The sequence below is a fragment of the Ursus maritimus genome, unplaced genomic scaffold (genome assembly GCF_017311325.1).
Source record: "Ursus maritimus isolate PB19 unplaced genomic scaffold, ASM1731132v1 scaffold_3, whole genome shotgun sequence".
NCBI classification, from domain to species: domain Eukaryota; kingdom Metazoa; phylum Chordata; class Mammalia; order Carnivora; family Ursidae; genus Ursus; species Ursus maritimus.
Window position 1 is genome coordinate 83298427 of NW_024425563.1, and position 21198 is coordinate 83319624.

The window sequence follows — 21198 nt, forward strand, 5'->3', positions numbered from 1 at the left end:
CTTGCCAGACATACTGAGGAACAAAACAAAACAAAACAAAAATGGTGATTTCAAAAGTCAAGTAGCTATGTCTCCTTTTTGTCACTCAGGATTGAAAGGGCCCATAGTGTAGAGAGATGTGTCCTAGTACTGGACTCAAACATGTCGAAAATGGAATTCAGCATCTTGTTTCCAAGTCTTAATCTCTCTCTTACGTTCTTTTTCTGGTTAACTGTACCACCATGTTTGCAGTTGACCAAGTAAAAACTTGGGCATTGTCTATGTTTCCTCCTATCCCCTCTGCTCTCCATAGCCAGCCAATCAATCACCAAGCCCTACCTATATACATTCTAAATATCTCTCATGCATGTGCCTTCTGCCAACACTATCAAAACCTCATTTCTAGCTGTACGAGTTCTACTCAGAGTTCTTCAGTGGCTCCCATTGCATATAGCACATAGCCTGAATCACTTTGCAGGGAACCCAAAGCCAGTCACATTCTGCCTTCCACCTTTCTCCAGCCTCATCCTCTATCTCCTTGGGCCATGCTACGATGATACATAGTCGCCTGTGGATCCCCCAACACAGAACCCTCTCTCATGTCTCCATGCCTTCCCATCTGCTCCACTGAGAATGTCTGTCTTTACTTTGCAAACACCTACTGAAGCCTTAAGCTGCACCTCAAAAGCTGAAAAGTGTCCCCTGACTGCTCTACAAATAGACAACAGAGACATAAGCACTCACTTTTCAACTCATCCATGCTGCCAAGATACAGCATATGGACTCAGGCGTGTATCTCTTCATCACATTAAACATACCTCATATGTCAAATTTGAGTAAATCATTGCTAAGATATATTGCATGCTTACCATGTGCCAGGGACTGTGTTAAGCAGTTTACATTTATTATCTTATTTACTCCTCACAACACTATGAGGAAAGTATATTATAAACACTGTTTTAAAGACAGGAAAATGGAGGCACAGAGAGGTTAAGTAAGTTGCCCAGTGTAGCCTAGTGTGATGACACCAGACAGGATGTGAAAGCACACTTTGAACTTATGCTTTTGGTAACTTTTAACGAAGCAGTGTTGTTACTCTTGTTATTATTTTGCCACCAGACTGCACCTTGAGACCAGAACTATGGCTGTCAATTTAGTACTTCCAGAACCTTGCATGGTGTTTAATACCCAGTTGACAATGAATAAATATTTGTGAATGAACAAGGAGTCTATAAAACTATCTGTTTTTATGGAGCCAATTTTCTCTTATCTTGCTGGCATACTCTCAGAATTCTTGGATAGACTCTATTTCCCTTCCCTAATTATGTGAATTAGGGTTTATATTTCATACGTTCCTTTCTGAAAGATTTGTTCTGTTTGGTGCTGCTTACCACATTCTTTTAGGGATAAAGAACAAAACTTATACTTGGAAATATGTTTTAACTCAATTAACACATCCTCTTCCTAAAAGCACTGAAAATGCTATCTTGTACAAAGTCCTTCAGAATGTATTTTAACCTCCCAAGTGATTTTCCCTTTTATACTATGGTTAGCAATTAAAATTTTATAAAAATAATTTACCTTTCTTTTTCTCAATTATTTTTATTATTTCTACATACTTGATTATATGAATTTTGTAATCATATTTTTAAATGTATTAACCACTCTGATCTAATCTACCGACCTATAGGTCTAAAGGAAAGCAGGCTTTGGTCAACACACAGAAATAGGTCCTCTATATATTTACGGAGGGAAGAAAATCAGCATCTTTGTTACCTAGAAATAGAGCAGCTGGCCTTGAGACTACTTGCCTCCTATCTGATAGAGGTCAAGAGGAGGGTTCTGGCACCAAAGATTCTCCTTGAGAGAAGTGACAAGCTTAAGTTGGTCACTTCTTTTTGCAATGTTTCCAGTACGCAGTTTGCTTAAAACAGCAGACAATTGTCTGTAGCCTCTGTAAGGAATACCAGTATTGCTAATGATGGTATCAACAGATTCAGATAAGGACACTAGCTAGGAGAAGGGCCTAGAAAGGATTAAAAAGAGGTCAAGCTCCATATGAAAGAGTATAACCAGAGCAGACTTCTTGTTATGTGCTTTTGAAAAGCCAAGGCAAACCCATTTGCCTCCGAGTTTCCCTGCTTCCTTTTAACTCCCATTCTTTCTATTTATTGAATCCCAAGTGATTTCATGTGTTTCCTGCTTTAGAGGTTTTGCTTCACTGAGCCTCAGGACTTATTTATGTGTGTGTTCCATGCAGATGGGTGGTCTCTTGAAAGTGTATCATCAGATTAAAACATGCAGCTGTAAGCACTCCTACTCCAGCTCACAGCATAGCTGAGAAAATGTGGAATTTAAAGAAGCATTATGTGTTTGGTTGAAAGGAAAGAAATGGTATGAGATTCATTCATTCACTCACCCACTGACTCACAAACCAAAGCTTTTATGTGCCTCTATGTACAAGGTATTATACTAGGCTTCCCAAAGCTGGGCTGCTCCAGCCTTTACCATCAGGAAGCTTACAGTGTTGTAGGGAGGCTGGTGTGGAAAAAATATGAAAATATAATGAGTTAATGGCTTTAGTGGGGGCATTGTAAAGTACAGTGGAAACAAGACAGAGAGATCCTAAGTCTGCCCAGGAATTCCAAGAGAGCTTCACACAGTTGAAACTTGAGGGATAAGCAAAAATTTACTAGGCAGACAAGGGGAGAGGGTGTTTCAGGCAGAGGGAATAACTTGCAGAGATAGGAAGGCAAGGAGAGTGGGACATGTTTGAGGAGCTGCAGGAGAGTCAGTTGTGTGTCTGTGGGGCTAAAGATGAAAAGTGGGTATCTGGTAGAAGTGAGGCAGTAGAGATAGGTAGGGGCCACCTCAGGAAGAGATTGGACCTCTACACTAGATTGGTTAGACCTTATACAATAATCAATGAAGCTCTTGAAGAAATCTGAGCAAGGAAGCAATAGGCTCCAATTTGCATGTGGAAGGGTCACCCTGCAGCCCAGTGGAGAAGAGCTTTGAAGACAGTGATACTTAAGGCAAGAGAAGTTAGTAAGGAGAAAGAGTGCTTGAACTATGGCAGTGGCAGTAGAGACGGAGAGGAGACAGAGGGATAGATAGAAGAGATTTTAGACTACACTTTATAACACGTACAGTTAAAATTAACATGGAAACCACATGCCAATATTCAATCAGAATTTTTTTTTTTTTTTGCAATTCAATTTGAAAATAATTTCTGTGCTACCAGTGATTCAAGAGGTATTATGACTTTGAGGCATCTAAATAGATAACACCTCTCTGGGGAACTATGCTGTAATCTGACAGAACTAAGGTATGATATATTAGGAACTAGAGAATTCTTACCTATTTAGAAAAAAAAATCTAGAGACATTAATATCACCATGTGATTTATGTTTTCTTAAAGAAAAAATGCATCAATAAAATAAAACCCATTGACATTGCCTTGGAATGACCTAGACTGAGAAGTGTGAGTTTCTGATAATTATGGAAAGTGTGACCAATGTTTATTATAAAATTATTTCAAAAAATCTTAAAAGGCATTATTCGCTTATGCCAAGATGTTTTCATTATTTTATGATCATCAGTGATTACTTGCTCAGCATCTACCTATCTAAGCACATGAAGAATAGAAAAAGGTGCATCCCAGGCAGAAGGTACAACATGTATAAAGGTCCTGAGGTAGGAAAGATTTTGACTTGTTTGAGAAGCTAAAAGAAGGCAGTGGGGCTGGAGGAAAAGGGAATGAGGGGAGCAGGGGCATGAGATGATATTGGGAGGGTAGGCAGGGATCTGTTTAAGTAACAGTAAATATTTGTTCAAATTTTGGTCATTTCCTGATTTAGCTTCTGTGTTTTATTAAACACTGTTGGATATTCCCTCAATCCTGTTCACCTGACTACACTCACCTGGTTCTCTTACAGCCTTTCTCACCTTCTTTCTTTATTCTCCTTTATGGATTCATCTTATTCCCACTCCTTAAATATTGGTATTCTGATGTGTCCTTCAAGGGTGCACATTTCTCCTTACTCCCCACACTCTCTGAGGATCTTGGTCACATTCATGCCTCCAGGCTGACTCCCAAATCTGAATCTCCCTTCAGGATCTCTCTCCCAAGCCTTTGGCCTGAATATGCTAGACACTCTATGTCTGATAAAAGTGAAATCAGCTTCCCCTCAAAACCTATTACCTCTCTTTTTGAGGTAGGACCTCCATCCACCCAAAGTCAGATTTTTGGAATCATTCTTTTCCTTCCACCTTCACCTGAGGTCCTGATCGCCCATAACTAATCAATCACCAAGTTCTTTCAGCTTTATGTCCAAAGTATTCTTGAATATGTTCTCTTCATGCTAGTTCTGGCCTCTACCTAGTTCAAAAACCCATCATATATTTCTCTAGCTACTAAAAGACCTCCCACCGGTCTCTTCCTTTAGTCTTTCTCCCCTCCAATCTGTCCCCCAGAGAACAACCCAAATAATCTATCTAAAATGGGAGGCTAACTATGACTGTGACTTCCCTACTAAGTGCTATTTCATCATCCACTGGTTCAAGTCCAAGCTCCTTAGCACAGTATGGAATTCCTCAGTGACATCTCCTTTTCCTAGTATTTTTAGTAGTATTAAGCTACGTAAAGTTCCTTGAGCAAGCATGCATTTGTGTGTGTGGAGCAGGCTGAGTTAAAAGATCCCTTCCTCTCTTCCTCCAACACTACACCTGCCACACCATATTTAAATTACCCATACTTACCCTTCCAAATTGGGCCACAGAGAACAGGTCTTATTCACATTTGGTAACCCTAGAGCTCAGCATTTGTTCCTTCATTTAGTGAGTATTTATCAAGTGTCTAGTATCCCAGGGTTCTGCGAAAGCGGCAATGAACAAACCAGAGTCTCAGTCTAATGGATCTCACATCCTAGTGAGGGGTTCCAGGAGATTGCCTGCATAATAGGCACTCAGGATACAGTACTCATAATTAAAAATTTCAAACATCAAGCAAATGAAAGAGTCCTAAACCACCATCTAAGCACACTGTCTGGAACATTGCTCTGACTCACTTTCCCTTTAAACAGCAAATATGGCAGTGACTAAGGCAACTTAAGCAATGGATTGAACTGCCCTAGCCGTGGGTAGTGTGGTCTTAGTAGGTGATAATTCTCCTAACTAGAGGAAAACATTTTCCCACATACGTGGAAATATAACCTCATATTCAAACGATCCTCCAGGGTAGGAAGGGAATGAATAACATCCTATTTAATTAGACATTAAGAAAAGTTATGGGGGATTAAAGACTTTTACAGATACTTTTAGATACCATCACATTAGGGGCACCTGGGTGGTGTAGTCGGTTGGGCATTCAACTCTTGGTTTCAGCTTGGGCCTGATCTCAGGGTCATGAGATCAAGCCCCACATGGAGCCCTGCATTGAGCCCCTTGTGGGGCTCCATGCTTATCGTGGAGTCTGTTTGAATTTCTCTCTCTCTATCTGCCCCTCCCCTCTCTCTAAAATAAATAAGTGGATCTTTTTTAAAAAAGGACACCATCACATTAGTAAGCTATTTTCCTCACTAGTAAACCCTGTCCTCTTCATAATGGAAGAGGAAAATTGATGTATTTACTCATTCTTTAAAATGTGCTTATCAGGTAACTTCTTAAACAACTTTTATTCATGGATGATACATTATTCACTATTTTCTAATTATTATAAGAAATGTATACAGTTTGAAATAACTGTGTTCTCCTCTTCGCTTCCTCCTATATGTGTTTGTGCTCTTGCTAATTAACTTCCTCATGAGTTTCCATGATTTTCAGAATGCAACACCCCTTCACTCTCTGCAAACCTAAAAGGCTCTTCTGCCTCTGAGGAGTGAATTTCAGTGATTTCTCTGCTTATTTTCTGAGCTCTCTACATCTCTGTACAGCTGTCTTGCATGTGACTCAGAGAAACAGCAAACCTTCTCCTCCCACTGTGGAAAGGACACAGCTCAGTAAGGGATACCGCCATTTATACAGAGGCTCAAGCCAAAAATCTGGCATCATCTTTGATTCCCTCCCTCTCTTCTTTACCCCCATACTTGGTCTATTTCTGTCTCCTGTTGATTCTTTTTCCTCAGTGCCTCTCAAATCTGCAGACTTTGCTCCAGCGCTCCAGCCTTAATGCAGACAGTCGCAGCTGGATTACTGCTTTATAATTAGTCTGTAGTTCATCTATTATTCCTATGTCTATCCAGCAGATAGAGTCATCTTTAAAACTTGTCTATCTGACCTTGTTACAACCTAATTGATGCTACTGAGTGTACTTCCATTGCCAAAAGGGCAGAGAACAAATTCCTCGACGTGGTTTCTGCGCCCCTCATGGCCTGGACCCTGTGTCTCTTAAGCATCATCTCTCACCACTCTCGTCACGATCAAGCCATACCCAAATGTGCAGATTTCTGTGATGCCACCATACTTTTAAACTTCTATGTCTTTATTCAGGTTGTTTCTTTGACTCAGCGCATACCCCTTCTTTCTCTCTTGAAAAAGGTTTTCTCTGACTCTGAGCAAGGTTGTTTCCCACACCCATCACAGTTTGTAACCACTTGCCCCACGCCTGAGAAGCCATGTCTGTTTTATCCATTCCAGCATCCCCAGCACTGAGTACAAAGTAGTCAGAATAAAGATTTGTTAACCAAATAGTAGATTCTAACTGAAAACTCATTAAAAAGAATTGAGAGTGAACATAATTATTAGAAAATGTAAGAAACTTTTTTTTTCAAGAGGCACAATTGGTCACATTTGATCTCTAGTGGATATCTGCAACATTCCAGGGTTTAAATCCCAAATGTTAAGTCTCTAGTCAGATTTGCACTTCATCAGACCTACAGTCCAGACTAGTGTTTAGCTGCCCAAGTTGATATCCGAGCTGACTCATTTTATTTTGACTGAGATTAGCTTCCACAGCTGTTGTAGTACTGTAGTGTCAATCATTTGCCTTTTAGATCGGAATTTAACCAATTTGGAGGAAGAAAACAACAACCTTCAGAAGACTTACTTTTCAATATTTTAGCAGAACATAACTGGCATTCTCCCCATAGATACCCATTTCCAGCTCTCTCAGATTATGTATATTCTTTACAAGAAAAAAAAAACAGTGAAAGGGACTTGAGGCTAAATCCTAAGGGTTTTGTTTTGTTTTAAGATTTTATTTATTTATTTTGACAGAGAGAGAGAGAGCACGAGCAGGGGGAGAGGTGGAGGGAGAGGGAAAAGTAGGCTCCCTGCCAAGCAGAGAGCCCAATGTAGGGCTCGATCCCAGGACCCTGGGATCATGACCTGAGCCAAAGGCAGATGCTTAACTGACTGAGCCACCTAAGTGCCCCTATATCCTAAGTTTTTAACTTGTCCTCAGTAGATAAAACTTTAATATGTGGTCTTTGAAAATAAAAATTGAGTTTTCCTGAAATGCTAAAACCTAGGATAAAGCATTTAAGCTTCACTGCTTTGTTCCACAAATGTTCACCAGACACTCCAGGCTTATGACGAGTGCTGTGGTGGATCATATTTTGATGTGTTTTATGATGTGCTTTGATCCTCTACTTGTTACCTCATGACCCTTCTAACAGCAGCTGGGCATCTACTTGTATGTGTCAGGGAATGGTTTTTACAGAAGAACACAGGAGGAAAAAAAAGTCCTAGGCCTTTAAGCTTTAAATTTTAAACCATGAAAGACTTGAGACATAATATTTCTCAAACCATGTAATCAGTTGGAACATTTTTTCCACCCCCAGATTAGTCTATGTCAGAAGAAAAGAAGAGCAGAAAAGTGAACAAGGGAGAGGAACAGAAGGGAAAGGAGAAAAGAAGAGAGAGATCAGGGAAAGGGAGAGGAACAGGGAGGAGGGGGAAAGAACAGAGGAAGGGGGAGCTAGAGGGAAACAAAGAATGAGATGCTCCCCCCATACAGGGCCCTGCTCTAGACCTCCCTGGACTCTAGTCATCTGGAGAGAAGGTTGGAACCTCCTGATAGGTTTGGGTATCTAAGTAAACGGGAGCCCATCCCACCTTTCCCTGGTAGGTTGTGAAAAGCAACAAGGCATCTGACCTTTCCTATATTTGCTATTGTATCAGCTAAGATATAAAGAAGAAAATAGAAACAACTCTATTTAACCGGGGATGTACTGTATGGTGACTAACATAATATAATAAAAAATCATTATTAAAAAAAAATAAAATAAAAATAAAAAATAAATAAATTAATTAAAAAAAAAGAAACAACTCTATTTAAAACTGAGGAAATTTCAGTATAACAGGGAATTGGCTACATTTGTGGCAGAGAAACTGAGAAGCCAAATAAGATAATGACAAATCTAGAGATGTGAGCAGCAGTGGGAAGCTACTACTCCCCCTGTGCTGGAGGACCAATGAGAAGAGATGGTGTTATTAGATCCCAAGGGCCAAGGTCATCAGGGAGATTGGAACCACAAGAGGCCTGATTGGAGGGAAAAGATCTCGAAGGAAATGTGGCTGATGATGATGATGCAAAGAAAGGTGGAAGTAAACTCTGGCCTCTTCCTTCTTCTTACCCTCCAACTGCTCACAAATGCCTCGCAAGCACCAAACCCAACTGAATCCAGTGGACAGGAGTCAGCTACTCTGTGGCAGAGTGAGAGAAGGGTGAGGCATGGGCCTGAGGGCAAATACACCCAGATGTGAGAGCCTGGAAAATGTCTACAGGGGATGTTTAGGACTTCGGACCTAAGACATCCTCACAGATTCCCCATGCCCAGGGGGGCCCAAAGCAAGGCACACATGACAAAGGAGCCAGAAGACTTAAAGGGGCTTTGGAGCTGGGACTAGGAAGACACATCAGGGATCTAACTAAACAGGAAACCAAAGACCAAACGAGTTCACAGCCATCCCAGTATGTCCCAGCTTGGACAGAAGACAACATTGAAAAGATCAGACTTGCCTCCACCATAACGAGTTGACTCCATGTAACTGTCCGCACCCCAGTCTCATATCACACATAGATGGAAGGAAAGGGAAAGGAGACCATCTAGCAGAATAGAGGCTGAATCTAAATTCACTCTTAGATTAAAAAAAAAAAAAGGAAAGAACCTAGTCTTACATCTAACAGAGCCCACTAAATGTTGGGGAAGAGTGGATGCAACACGGGTATCAGTAATGCAGTGAGAAACGGAGAGAAATAGATTATGTCCAAGGATGTGCTGGGGCTGGAGATCCACATAGAGAAGTAGTTCCTATACTTGCCTGGAAGGAAGGGCTTTTCAGAGAAGGCCTCACAGGTGGTATTTGATGAGCTTGAGGGATGAACAGGGATTTAGCAAGCAGATGAGAGATTCTCAGCTTTGTTGTCTTCCTCTATCCCTTCCAATGCCTGATCTTTTAGAGAAGCCAATGCATTCCTTATCTAACTACAGCCCATTAAATTCTTTCAGAAACCTGGCAAATCTCTGGGTTTATCTTCCTTTTGATTAGTAAGTGGGGGCAGTGCTGGAGGGATAGGATGAGTGAACTGAGTTTCAACTCTGATGAGTAGCATCAGCAGCTTGCAAAAAATGAGTGCCTCTTTTTTTTAGATTTATTTATTTATTTTAGAGAGAGAGAGCATGGGGGGAGGGGCAGAGGGAGAGGGAGTCCCAAGGAGACTATGTGCTAAGCATGAACCCTGATGAGGGGCTCAATCTCAGGACCCTGAGATCACCACCTGAGCCAAAACCAAGAGTCCAACACTTAACCAACTGCGCCACCCAGGCACCCCAGAAATTAGTTCTTCAAAATGTATTCTTTTGTAGATTTGATGAGGCTATTTCTGGATCTCAGTTTTGAACTACAGAGTGAGATCTCAAGGCACTCAGGTAGTCTTACAGAATGTTCAGTCCACAAGAAAAACATATAAGCCAACTGGAATATATTATGTCCACATTACTAAATTTCTATAAAGAAACAGATTTCAGATCTATCATGTGACATTCCAATCTGTCAGGACTTTGCTCAAAATACTGAATTTGCCATTTCATAAGCAGAGAAACAAGACCATTGATTTACAAATAACCTCATCTATCACTATTCCAGAAACAATATTCCTAATCTTACCTTTTATAATCTAATAATTTAGGAAATAAAAATAACTGATATTCTCGTCATTGTTTACAAAGTGAAAAATGATTATATTACTGGAAACAATAAAAGTCGTTGAACTATTTTGAAACTTTTCTTTACCTCATCAGAGATGTGTGTTCCAGAGAGATCTATTGACAGCAAAGAAAAGATGTTCACAATATATTCAATTCCTAGGTCAGTCACATATTCACAATTTCGTAAACTCAAGTAGTTTAAGTTAGAGCAGCTGAAAGAAAGTAGTATGAAGAATTAATTTTAACTTTAATCACAGTCTCAGTAGCAATTTCTTTATATCAAAACTATCTGAGAGAAGCAAATGGTATTATAGCAAAGACTTTCTTTTTCTCAATGTAAGAGTAAACTTAAAAGTGGAAAATAATTTGTCATTACAAAGTAAGATGAAAGGGAGGTGGATTATTATATATTATATATGTATTATAATAATATATATTATTTATTATATCTATGGTTTCCTTTCATATCACAATTTCTAATAAGAAAAAATAACACATGTATACAAAAAACTATCATGTAAGTATGATGAATGACCACTAAAAGTACAAGGTCAAGTTTCTCATTTATCCCTTACACATTTGCTATAGGAATTGACCCTTACTTACTGTACACAAGATCTCTGACAAGTAAGGAGGATCAGGAATGTACCCACCACCTAGAACATCCCTTGGGAAATGCTGGAGTAAAGGTTTACATAGAGATAATACCCTTGAAAGGTGCAGAGAAGTCACTCATGTCTAGATAGTGATAACTTCATTAGTGAGTCTGTCTCAAATATTCTCTAATGTGAGATTAATAAGAAACATCTCAGATATGATCAAAAGACTAGTTTAATCTGACTCCAATGTCTTTTATTTTATTTCACTGAGAATTAGACCAGTTTCCTGGTCTCCTGGTATTTCCCAAATGGCTCTGAAGGTCTATCTCTGATCTCTCCTATTAGCAGATACACAATTACTAATGATATGATGTAAAATTTTATGGTTTTATCATACCGCTCTGATAGTTTCACAATAGAGACATCACTCAGTTGGATACAGTTACTTAAATTTAGCTCTCTTATCCTTGTGCTCACAGGACCATCAAGAAATTGCCTTAGTCCCATATCACCAATTCTGTAGGAAAGAGAAAAGCTTTATATGTGATTTTATATGTAAATGTATAGAGTACTACTTAAGTAATAGTTACTACATTCAATACATTCTAAAATAGCATAGTAATATCTTTATACGGGTATCGTGTCAACATTTTAAAACCAGATTTGATCATATAACTTTTAGTATAATAGAAAAAGTATAAATGATAGTCATGGGAGAAGTATTAATTAATATGTTCCTCCTGTTCATTGTTCATTTAATTAGATGGCATGATTATTAGAATTATTAACAAGACAGATGATTCTTAAGGTCTCTTTGGGGTTAAAATGTGATCAAGTTAAGTAGTCCCTGACACAGTCTCCTGTAAAAGAAAAACACCGAAACTTAGGAAAGGGAGAACCAAGACTAACAGTCAAACTACAGCCAGAATCTTGCAAGAATTTTCACTAAATACAAGGTCAAGTTAGCTGGACTGAAAATCCTACGGATATTTTTCCTGCTTTAGTACAGAAAACCTGGAAGAAGACCTTGACCTCAGTCTTCCCACACTGTCTATCCCTAATCAGAGACACCTGTGTGTCAGTACCATTTCCATCCCCCACCCCGAACCATGCTTTATAAATGGCTGGAAGTCTGTTTGGCCCATCCATTCCCTGTCTTCCACTGGGAGCTTTATTTCTTTTCTTTTTTTTTTTTAAAGATTTTATTTATTTATTTGACAGAGATAGAGACAGCCAGCGAGAGAGGGAACACAAGCAGGGGGAGTGGGAGAGGAAGAAGCAGGCTCACAGCAGAGGAGCCTGATGTGGGGCTCGATCCCACAACGCCAGGATCACACCCTGAGCCGAAGGCAGATCCTCAACCGCTGTGCCACCCAGGCGCCCCGGGAGCTTTATTTCTAATTCTATTTGGACACCACCAGTTCCTTCTAAAAAGAATTTCAGTAAATAAAGCACAATAGGAGATTGCACACTGCATCCTAAGAGAGGTGAGTTTCACACACAACAATCCTATAGGTATGTGTACTGATGGGAAGAGCCTTGGGAGCCATATATGTTGACTGCTGACATCTCTTATACCCTCTTTGGTCAGATTTACAAAGAATTGAGCAGTGCAGGCAGAAGGTGAATGGGCCTGTTTCAGTTGAATGGGCCACATTAAGTGGATACCTCCTATGTCCATCAACTCACCTTCCATCTGTAATAGGACAGGGGGACTCTGGCAGCACCTGGGAAAGCAGTTAAGGGCCTGGTGGATGGGAGAATGGGAGGGGAGAAGGAAGAAGGAGAGTGTAAATACAACTGATTAACTTATGTCTTGGCAAACACCAGGGCTGGGGTACACTCATTGAGAGATATTTTTACTAACCAGAAAACAAATACGGCATGGCATTTGTAAGACTTGAGAAAGCATACCTCTGAAAAGGATTTTTAAAAGAAAATACAAAAACATTAGAACTTATTAAACAGTGTAAAGAAGCAGTAGTAATTAATAAGGAGCAACCTGGCTGTAACAAAAATATTCTAAGATGCATTCTAAGATGAAAAGGTGGCCACCTGAGATAAAAAACAGATGGCAAACACAGCAATATTTTTCTAGATATCTAGGTTTTTCTAGATATGTCTTCTAAGCCAAGGGAAATAAAAGCAAAAATAAACTATTGGGGGACTACATCAAAAAGAAACCTTTTGCATAGCAAAAGAAGCCAACAAAACAAAACGGCAACTTACTGAATGGAAGAAGATGTTTGCAAATTATATTTGATAAGGGGTTAATATCCAAAATATATAAAGAACTTATAAAAGTCAGCTTCTGGTGGCAGGGCTTGGAGAAGGGGCGACAGGCGCCATGTCCAGCCACAAAGGTGGCAGGAAGAGGCCCCTGAAGCAGCCCTAGGAGATGGATGAGGAAGGTAAGGCGTTCAAGCAGAAACAGAAAGAGGAGCAGAAGAAACCCAAGGAGCTAAAAGCAAGGACCACGGGGAAGGGCTCCAGGGCCACAGGTGGAATTAAGAAATCTGGCAAAGGGCGCCTAGGTGGCTCAGTCAGTTAAGTGTCTGCCTTTGACTCACGTTATGATCTCAGGATCCTGGGATGGAGTCCTGCATCAGGCTCCCTGCTCAGCAGGGAGTCTGCTTCCCCTCTGCTGCTCTCTCTCTCTCTGTCAAATAAATAAATAAAATCTTAAAAAAAAAAAAAGAAATCTGGCAAAAAGTGAGCTGTTCCTTGTGCCTGAGGCAATGGTGATCCTTAATTCCATTCCTGTTTAAACATCTGGATTCCCTGTCATAGCATCTGTTGCCACCTACAGCTAGAATGAAGTGCAGTCTTAGATCCTGTTGTACATTTAAGAATAAACTTTTGTAAAAAGAAAAAAACCAATCAATCATAAAAAAGAGCTTATACAAGTCTACACCCAAAAAACAAAGAATCCAATTTAAAAATGGTCAGAGGACCTGAATAGACATTTTTCTAAAGAAGACCTATAGATGTCCAACAGACACATGGAAAGATGCTCAATGTCACTCATCACCAAGGAAATGCAAATCAAAACTACAATGAAATATCATCTCACCGCTGTCAGAGTGTCTGGAATCAAAAAGACAAGAAATAATAAGTATTGGTAAGGATGTGGAGAACAGGGAAAATTTGTACACCATTGATGGAAATGTAAATTGGTGGAGGTGCCTAAAAAAATTAAAAATAGGACTACCCTATGATCTGGCAATTCCACTATTGGATATTTACTCAAAGAAAATGAAAACAATAATTCAAAAAATATATATCCACCCCATGTTTATTGCAGCATTATTAACAATAGCCAAGATATGGAAGTAATCTAAGTGTTCATCAATTGATGAATGGATAAAGAAAATGTGGTATACATACATATATACACACACTATACAGTACATACAATAGAATATTACACAACCATAAAAATGATGAGATCATGCCATTTGAGACAACATGGATGGACCTAGAGGAACCTAAGTGAAATAAGTCAGACTGAGAAAGACAAAACCATATGATTCCACTCATAAATAAAATCTAAAAAGAACCCCATATGATTCCACTCATAAGTGAAATTTTTAAAAAAGAGAAGAAAACCAAATGAATAAACAAACAAAAAGCTGAATCAGACCTATAAATACAGAGGATAAACTGATGGTTGCCAGAGGGCAGAGGGATGGGAGGATGAGCAAAATCCTGAAGAGGAGATACAAGCTTCCAGTTATGACTAAGTCAAAGGAATAAAAGGCACAGCATAAGGAATCCAATTAATGATATTGTAATAGTGATGTAACAGGACAGATAGTAGCTACATACAGATGGTGAACACAGCATAATGTATAAAGGTGTCAAATCACTAAGTTGTACACCTGAAACTAATGTAACATTGTGTCGACTATACTCTAACAAACAAGTAAAAAAAAAAAGAGAACAGATAACAAAGAAACTAAAAATTCAACAATAAGAATAATAACCTAAGTTATCAAACCAAAACTGACCATTTTAGAATATTAAATTAATAAGTAGAAGGCATATTTGAAAAGTTCCTTTGAAATGCCGAAATATAAGGAATTAAAAATAAATCAGATCAAAAATAGAGAACCAGGGGGGTTCCTGGGTGGCACAGCGGTTAAGCGTCTGCCTTTGGCTCAGGGCGTGATCCCGGTGTTGTGGGATCGAGCCCCACGTCAGGCTCCTCCGCTATGAGCCTGCTTCTTCCTCTCCCACTCCCCCTGCTTGTGTTCCCTCTCTCGCTGGCTGTCTCTATCTCTGTCAAATAAATAAATAAAATCTTTAAAAAAATAAATAAATAAAATAAAATAAAATTATAAAAAAAAAAAACAGAGAACCAGGATTCAATCTTTAAATGAAGAAGATTCCCTAGAAAGATATAAGAATAAATAAAAACAAAGCAGTAATCAGAGATATATAAAAGCTTGTAAAATAGCAAAACATGATCCATGCATTAAAAAAGAGAGTAAATAAAAACAAAAAGGTAAAAAGTAAGTGCAAATAGTAGAAACATAGAAGAAGCCAAAGAAGACCTAATATATCGGTTTTATAATAATGATAAATAATGAATAAGTTGAATATATCCGCTATTAAAATACAAGGGATTATCAAATTGGTTTAACAAATAAAATCTAAATTATAAGTAGTCTACAAGAAACACATTTAAAATAAAATGACAACACACAAAAAACTTACAAAGATGTATTAGGCAAATGTAAATAAAAATAATACCGCAGTGGCAAATAATCAGTACATTGAGTCAAAACACTATGCTAGTAAAAATATTAAGACTACAAGGTAATTTTATGTTAATTAAAGTTACCACCCACAATGAAGTTAGTATATTGGGTATAGATTCTTGAGATCATATTCCCTCCCCCTTGAAACTATGACAGTGAAAAGGAGTAATTATGTAGTGATTTTAAAAATACGTGTGTGTGTGTGTGTTATCAAAAAAAAATCAGACTGACCTCTGGATTTCTTATCCACAACAGAAATACCAAACATATAATAATATAAAGAATAATATTAATAAATATAATAATATAAACAGTAATAATATAAAAATCAATGATAAATATATTTTCTGTTATAGAAAAGAGATCCAAGGTCAGTCTGTTTTGGTAACTTAAGTTATGAATTTTTATGCAACATATAATATAGCATAAATATAAAATAAAATGAAAATGTTGGAAATTCAAAAAGAACATAATTAAGATACAATTTTTTTGGTAGACTGAGCTTTTGACAAACAAAAAGAGGCATAAAAATTAGAATAATATAACTAATTCAGTTTAAGTTCCATGCAATATTTAAAGGTATCCAACACACTAAACAAGATAATCATCATCTTCCCCACCGCCTTTACCACTAAATAAAAAACTCTCAATTCCAAAAGATGGAAATCATGCAAGCCATCTTTTTGTACCATGATGTCATAAAAGTGAAAATTATTTACAAAGTGATAATTAGCCATAAACTACTTGGAAATTTGAATACATCTTCAATAAATAATTCTTGGATAAAGAGAAAATCAAATAACTCTTGTAAAACTGTATATTTTTACAAAATTAATTTATATATTTAACACAGTTTCAATTAATATCTCAATAGGATTTTTTCTGAAATGTGGCCAAATTGTTCTAAAGTTCATTTGAAGGGGCACCTGGCTGACTCAGTGGGTAGAGCATGTGACTCTTGATCTCACGGTCATGAGTTCAAGCCCCACAGTGGGCATAGATTATTTAAAAAAAAAAAAGTGTCTAAAGTTCATTTAGAAGAATAAACTGGCAAAAAATAACTTACTAAGGAGAGTCTAATTCCATTAGATATTAAAACATATTATAAAGCAATAATAGGTAACATTTATTGAGTGCTTACTATGTGTGTAAGCATATTACATGGATTAACATATTTGATCCTCACAACAGTCCTGAGTATATACTCTTATTTTCCCCATTTTACAGATAAAATACCGTATAAGATTAGACAGAAGACAGATAAGTGAATGGAACAGGAAAGGTAGTCTGAAAACAGACATTTATTTACTCATACGTGTTTATGTACATACATATGTATATGTATGTATAAATATGTATATATATGTACCTATCATTTTATATTGTAATCCAGGAGGCATCAAAAGCCAACAGAAAAGAATTATTCAGGTAATGGTCCCAGGTAATTGGTTAATGTAGTTAATCCCAACTCTGACTGTGCATCAAAAGCATCTATGTTGTTTTTTCAAAAAAAAAATACAGAAGCTGGGGTTCCATTCCTAAATATTTGGATTCAGGAGCTCTAGGGTAGGGCTTGGGCAAATGTAGTTTTATTCAGCTCCTCAGGTGATTCTGATACCCCAGAATTTTTACTTTTAAATCATATATATGTTTTTAATTTACCTTTTCCTTACTGATTCCTAATTTAATAGCGTTGTAGTGAGAGAATATAGTTGTTGATACCGATAATTTGAAAGTTGTTGAAACTTGCTTTAAAACTTCATGTACAGTCATTTTAAAAAGGATTGATGTGTGGTTGAGGAAAATGTATATTCTCTGGCTCTTAAAGTTACTGTTTTAGGCTTGTCTCTTATAGATGAATTTTTAAAATCTAATCTGAAACTCTGTTACTAAACCTTCTCTGTCTTTTTACCCTATGATATACTCTTTCATATTTTTCATCTTCTTTTTTTTTTTACTCCACTGTCATGGAAGAGATTATCTTCCATCTCTGTACTTCTCTCCTCAGTGAGTTCTAATCTGCTGATTGGCAATCCATTGGGTTTCTTTATTTCAGTAACTATAGTATATTTTTTTATTCCTAAAAGTTGTTTTTTTCTAAATAAATCTAGTTATTTTCTCATATTTTGTTGCCTGCGTATTTCTGATTTCATTAATTTCTTCAAACATTTCATACATATTTGCTTAATATCCTATATTTGATAACTCCAATATCAGAATTATTTGAAGGTCAAATTTATTTTGCTGTTTCTGGTGACTCTTTCTCATGGTGATTCATATATTCATACATGTAACAATTTTTAATTGTGAGCACCTATATCTTATTGTTAATTTAAGGAGTCTTAGAGGCCTAAATAGAAAATGCTTTCCAGGGGTGCGTAGGTGGCTCAGTTGGTTAAGTGTTTGCCTTTGGCTCAGGTCATGATTTCCAGATCCTGAGATCAAGCCCCACATTGGGCTCCCTGCTCACCGGGGAGTCTACTTCTCCCTTTCCCTCTGCCCCTTCTTCCCACTCATGCGTTCCCTCTCTCTTTCTCTCAGATAAATAATTGAAATGTTTTAGAAAAAGAAAAAAAAAAGTGCTTTCCTCCAGAGAAGCTTTGAGCTAACTTCTTGCAGGACCATTTTGTCCCCCTTGGAGAGCTCCAGATCCGGTGGAAGTCTCAGGTTCTGCTTCTCTACCTTGAGTCTTGCTCAACATTGGTTCTCTCAATGGCAGTGTTGACATAAACATCTATGCTCAGAGCAGCAATGCCTTTTATGTTTACTTGCTATTCAGTATTCATCTCAGAGTGTTCATTGAGAGGGTGGTGCAGAATCAGAGTACTGGATATTGGATCTTTCTCTTACTCTTCGTGGCTCAGCAATGTATTTAAAGTATGTTTCATCACCTTTAACTAAACTAAACTAAATTGTGGCAAAGGGTCATTTGAAGTGTCTTGTCAACTATGAAAGTAGAAAACCTCCATTTATGTTAAAAGTAGTTAACCTATAGAAGCCTGAGTGAAATATGAGGATGAAATTCAATTTTATTTCACATATTAATACGATAAGATGCAGTGTGTATATCTGTTCGGTATCACTATGTACCAAATTAACTCAAACTTCGTGGCTTAAACATTTATTATCTCCCAGTTTCTGGTTGTCAGGAATTTGGGAGTGGACTAGCGGATGGTTCTAGCCCAGGGTCTTTCATGAACTTGTAATCAAGATGCCTGCTGGGACTTTAATCATTTGAAGGCTTGACTAAGGTTGAAAGGTCTGCTTCCAAGCTCATTCACGTGGCTGTTGTCAGGAGGCCTCAATTCCTTGCTGGGTTGTTCCCTGGAAACCTGATTTCATAATCCATGTTTTCCCCATTTCAAATCCAGTCCCCCCCCATCCCCAACCCATGGTGCTTCCCCATTTTAATAATATGGATCATGGGTCAAGATTTTTGTAGCTTAGCTTATTATTCTGACTAGTCTTATGTTTCCCCCAATATTAGCCTACTTCATTGTGGAGTCTGCTTCTCCTTCTCCCTCTGCCTCTCCCCCTCCACTCATGCTCTGTCTCTCGCTTTCTCTCTCCCTCAAATAAATAAATAAAATCTTTAAAAAAAAAAAAAAGAATTTGATCCTTGCCCACCTGAGAATACCAGAATAGAAGCTCAATGCCCAGCTGAAGAAAGGGTTTCATTAAGAACTTGTCATCTTTCCATCTGTTAGGGACTCCACACAGAGGACAAATCTAACCAAGAGTACCAAGAGGAAACCCTTCAGTAAGACTGGTTTCTCCTAAGCAACTAACAAAGTCCATTTGGGAAAAGGCCTGTTAAAACTCAACTAGCCATGAGAACCCTCATGAGGAAAAGTAGCCCATAAGTGTTCCTGTGCATTCATTTAATCTTATAAGGGTCCATGATTCCACATAGGTACCCCTTTTTTGTGTTACCACAGAGCTCTGCACTTCCCTGCACTTGGACTCCTGACTTTCATGTTTACTAACCAGTGAACCCCTTGAGGAGAGGGTCTCGCACATTTTAGATAATCAATATTTCTTGAATATATAACTGAATGACTCATTACCTTATACAATTTGCCAAATTCAACACAGTCAGTTGCTTCAAAGGTGAAAGTGACTTAAGGCTACCATCTGTTATTCTCTTGCAGTCTGCCATGTAAATGTGACTGATATTTGGATAATTCTTGTCTATAGATTTGAAGCATGCATCAGTAATCCTTTTATTTCCTGTTCAAAAAAATAAAACACGACAAAGCAGAAGGCAAGTGTTGTATTTGTAATGCCCCAAGAGTAAAAGTAAACATTAATGCTGAACCCCATTTTTAATATCACAGACCTTCAAATCGGATCTTTGTGAGGTTACAAGTAGAAAGAGCTTTAAAAGCACAATCAGAGATATGAGGCGCACCAGTGAAAACTATTGATGTAATACGGGAGCACTTTTCAACTAAAGCCTATAGAAGAAAAAAAGATGATTAAATTTACCACAGTATATAGAATAGGTCTAGCAAAGTAATGAGGTTATTTATTTTTTTCTCAATATTTTCAGAAGGAGACATGTTAACTATTAAATTTTTCTAATTTCAAAGACAATGGTAACTTTATTTAATATATTTGAATACACTTACATTTGAGTAATGAAGAGGAGTCAGAATTAAATCCTATTACAAAGGTGTGGGAAAACATGAGAAAATGGGATGCTGAAAAAAATCACTACATTGAGAAGTTTGACACATAGAACTAAAAGTTTATGCTTAGGCTACAGTATCTCTGAAACAAAAACATCCTAATTAGGAAACAGAGTTTTTTAGGATATGTAAGGATTCAAATGTTCAAATGTGTATGTGTGTGTGTGTGTGTGTGTGTGTGTGTGTGTTTGCGTGTGTGTGTAAATTTTTTAATGATTTTCTTACTATAAAAACAACTAAATTGAAAATCCGGTTCATATTTTTTAATAATTCAAACCACTAGACAATGTGCCCCTCTATTAGGACTGAGAAGAAAATGCACTTTGCAACTACCTACTTTTACACAGTTGTCCGTTAGTGTTGGCATGTCGTTGATGGTCAGATGCATAATTCCAGTGCAGCTGTTTGCAATGTTCCTGAAGCCTTGGACTGAAATCTGAATTGTACAGAGTAGGTGAAAATGATGGAAGAACTCATTAGCATGACATCTAATAAACCCTAAAGAAGTAATATCCCAAGGTATGTCATGATTTTACTACTGTATTTTAAAATTGAAACCATAAAATATGGCAGACTTAAGAGGAAAAGAATCTCGTCTTGATTTCTTTACTACTTAATTTCTTATATGTATATATTGTGAAATGATCACCACAATAAGTCTAGCTACCTTATTGTTTATTTTTTTATTGAAGCAAAATTCACATAACACAAAATTAATCACTTAAATGGGCAATTAACCATTCATAGTCTTATGCAACCATAACCTCTATCTAGTCCCAAAACATTTTCATCACTCTAAAAGGAAACTGAATCTATTAAGCAGTTGCTTCTTACACACGCCTTCTCCCAGCCTCCCGCAATCACTATCTTTGTGGATTTACCTATTCTAAATACTTCTTGTAAGTGGAATTATATGATATATGGCCTTTTGTGTCTCCTTTCACTTAGCATAATGTTTTTGAGGTTCATCCGCGGTGTAGCATCATGTATCAGTACCTTATTCATCAGTACCTCA

General features: G+C 37.6%; 1 protein-coding gene across 3 annotated transcripts in view; it reads right to left on the reverse strand.

The window, feature by feature from the left end:
- Positions 1-21198, reverse strand: part of FBXL13 (F-box and leucine rich repeat protein 13) — a 179270-nt gene that overhangs the window by 45676 nt on the left and 112396 nt on the right. For all 3 annotated transcript variants that reach the window (XM_040644333.1, XM_040644334.1, XM_008686289.2), the window contains exons 10-14: positions 20521-20619; positions 19832-19949; positions 19560-19722; positions 11127-11246; positions 10216-10342 (exon numbers count right to left, since the gene is read on the reverse strand). In XM_040644333.1, the coding sequence (XP_040500267.1) occupies positions 10216-10342; positions 11127-11246; positions 19560-19722; positions 19832-19949; positions 20521-20619 (627 nt within the window). The remainder of the gene's footprint in view (positions 1-10215; positions 10343-11126; positions 11247-19559; positions 19723-19831; positions 19950-20520; positions 20620-21198) is intronic.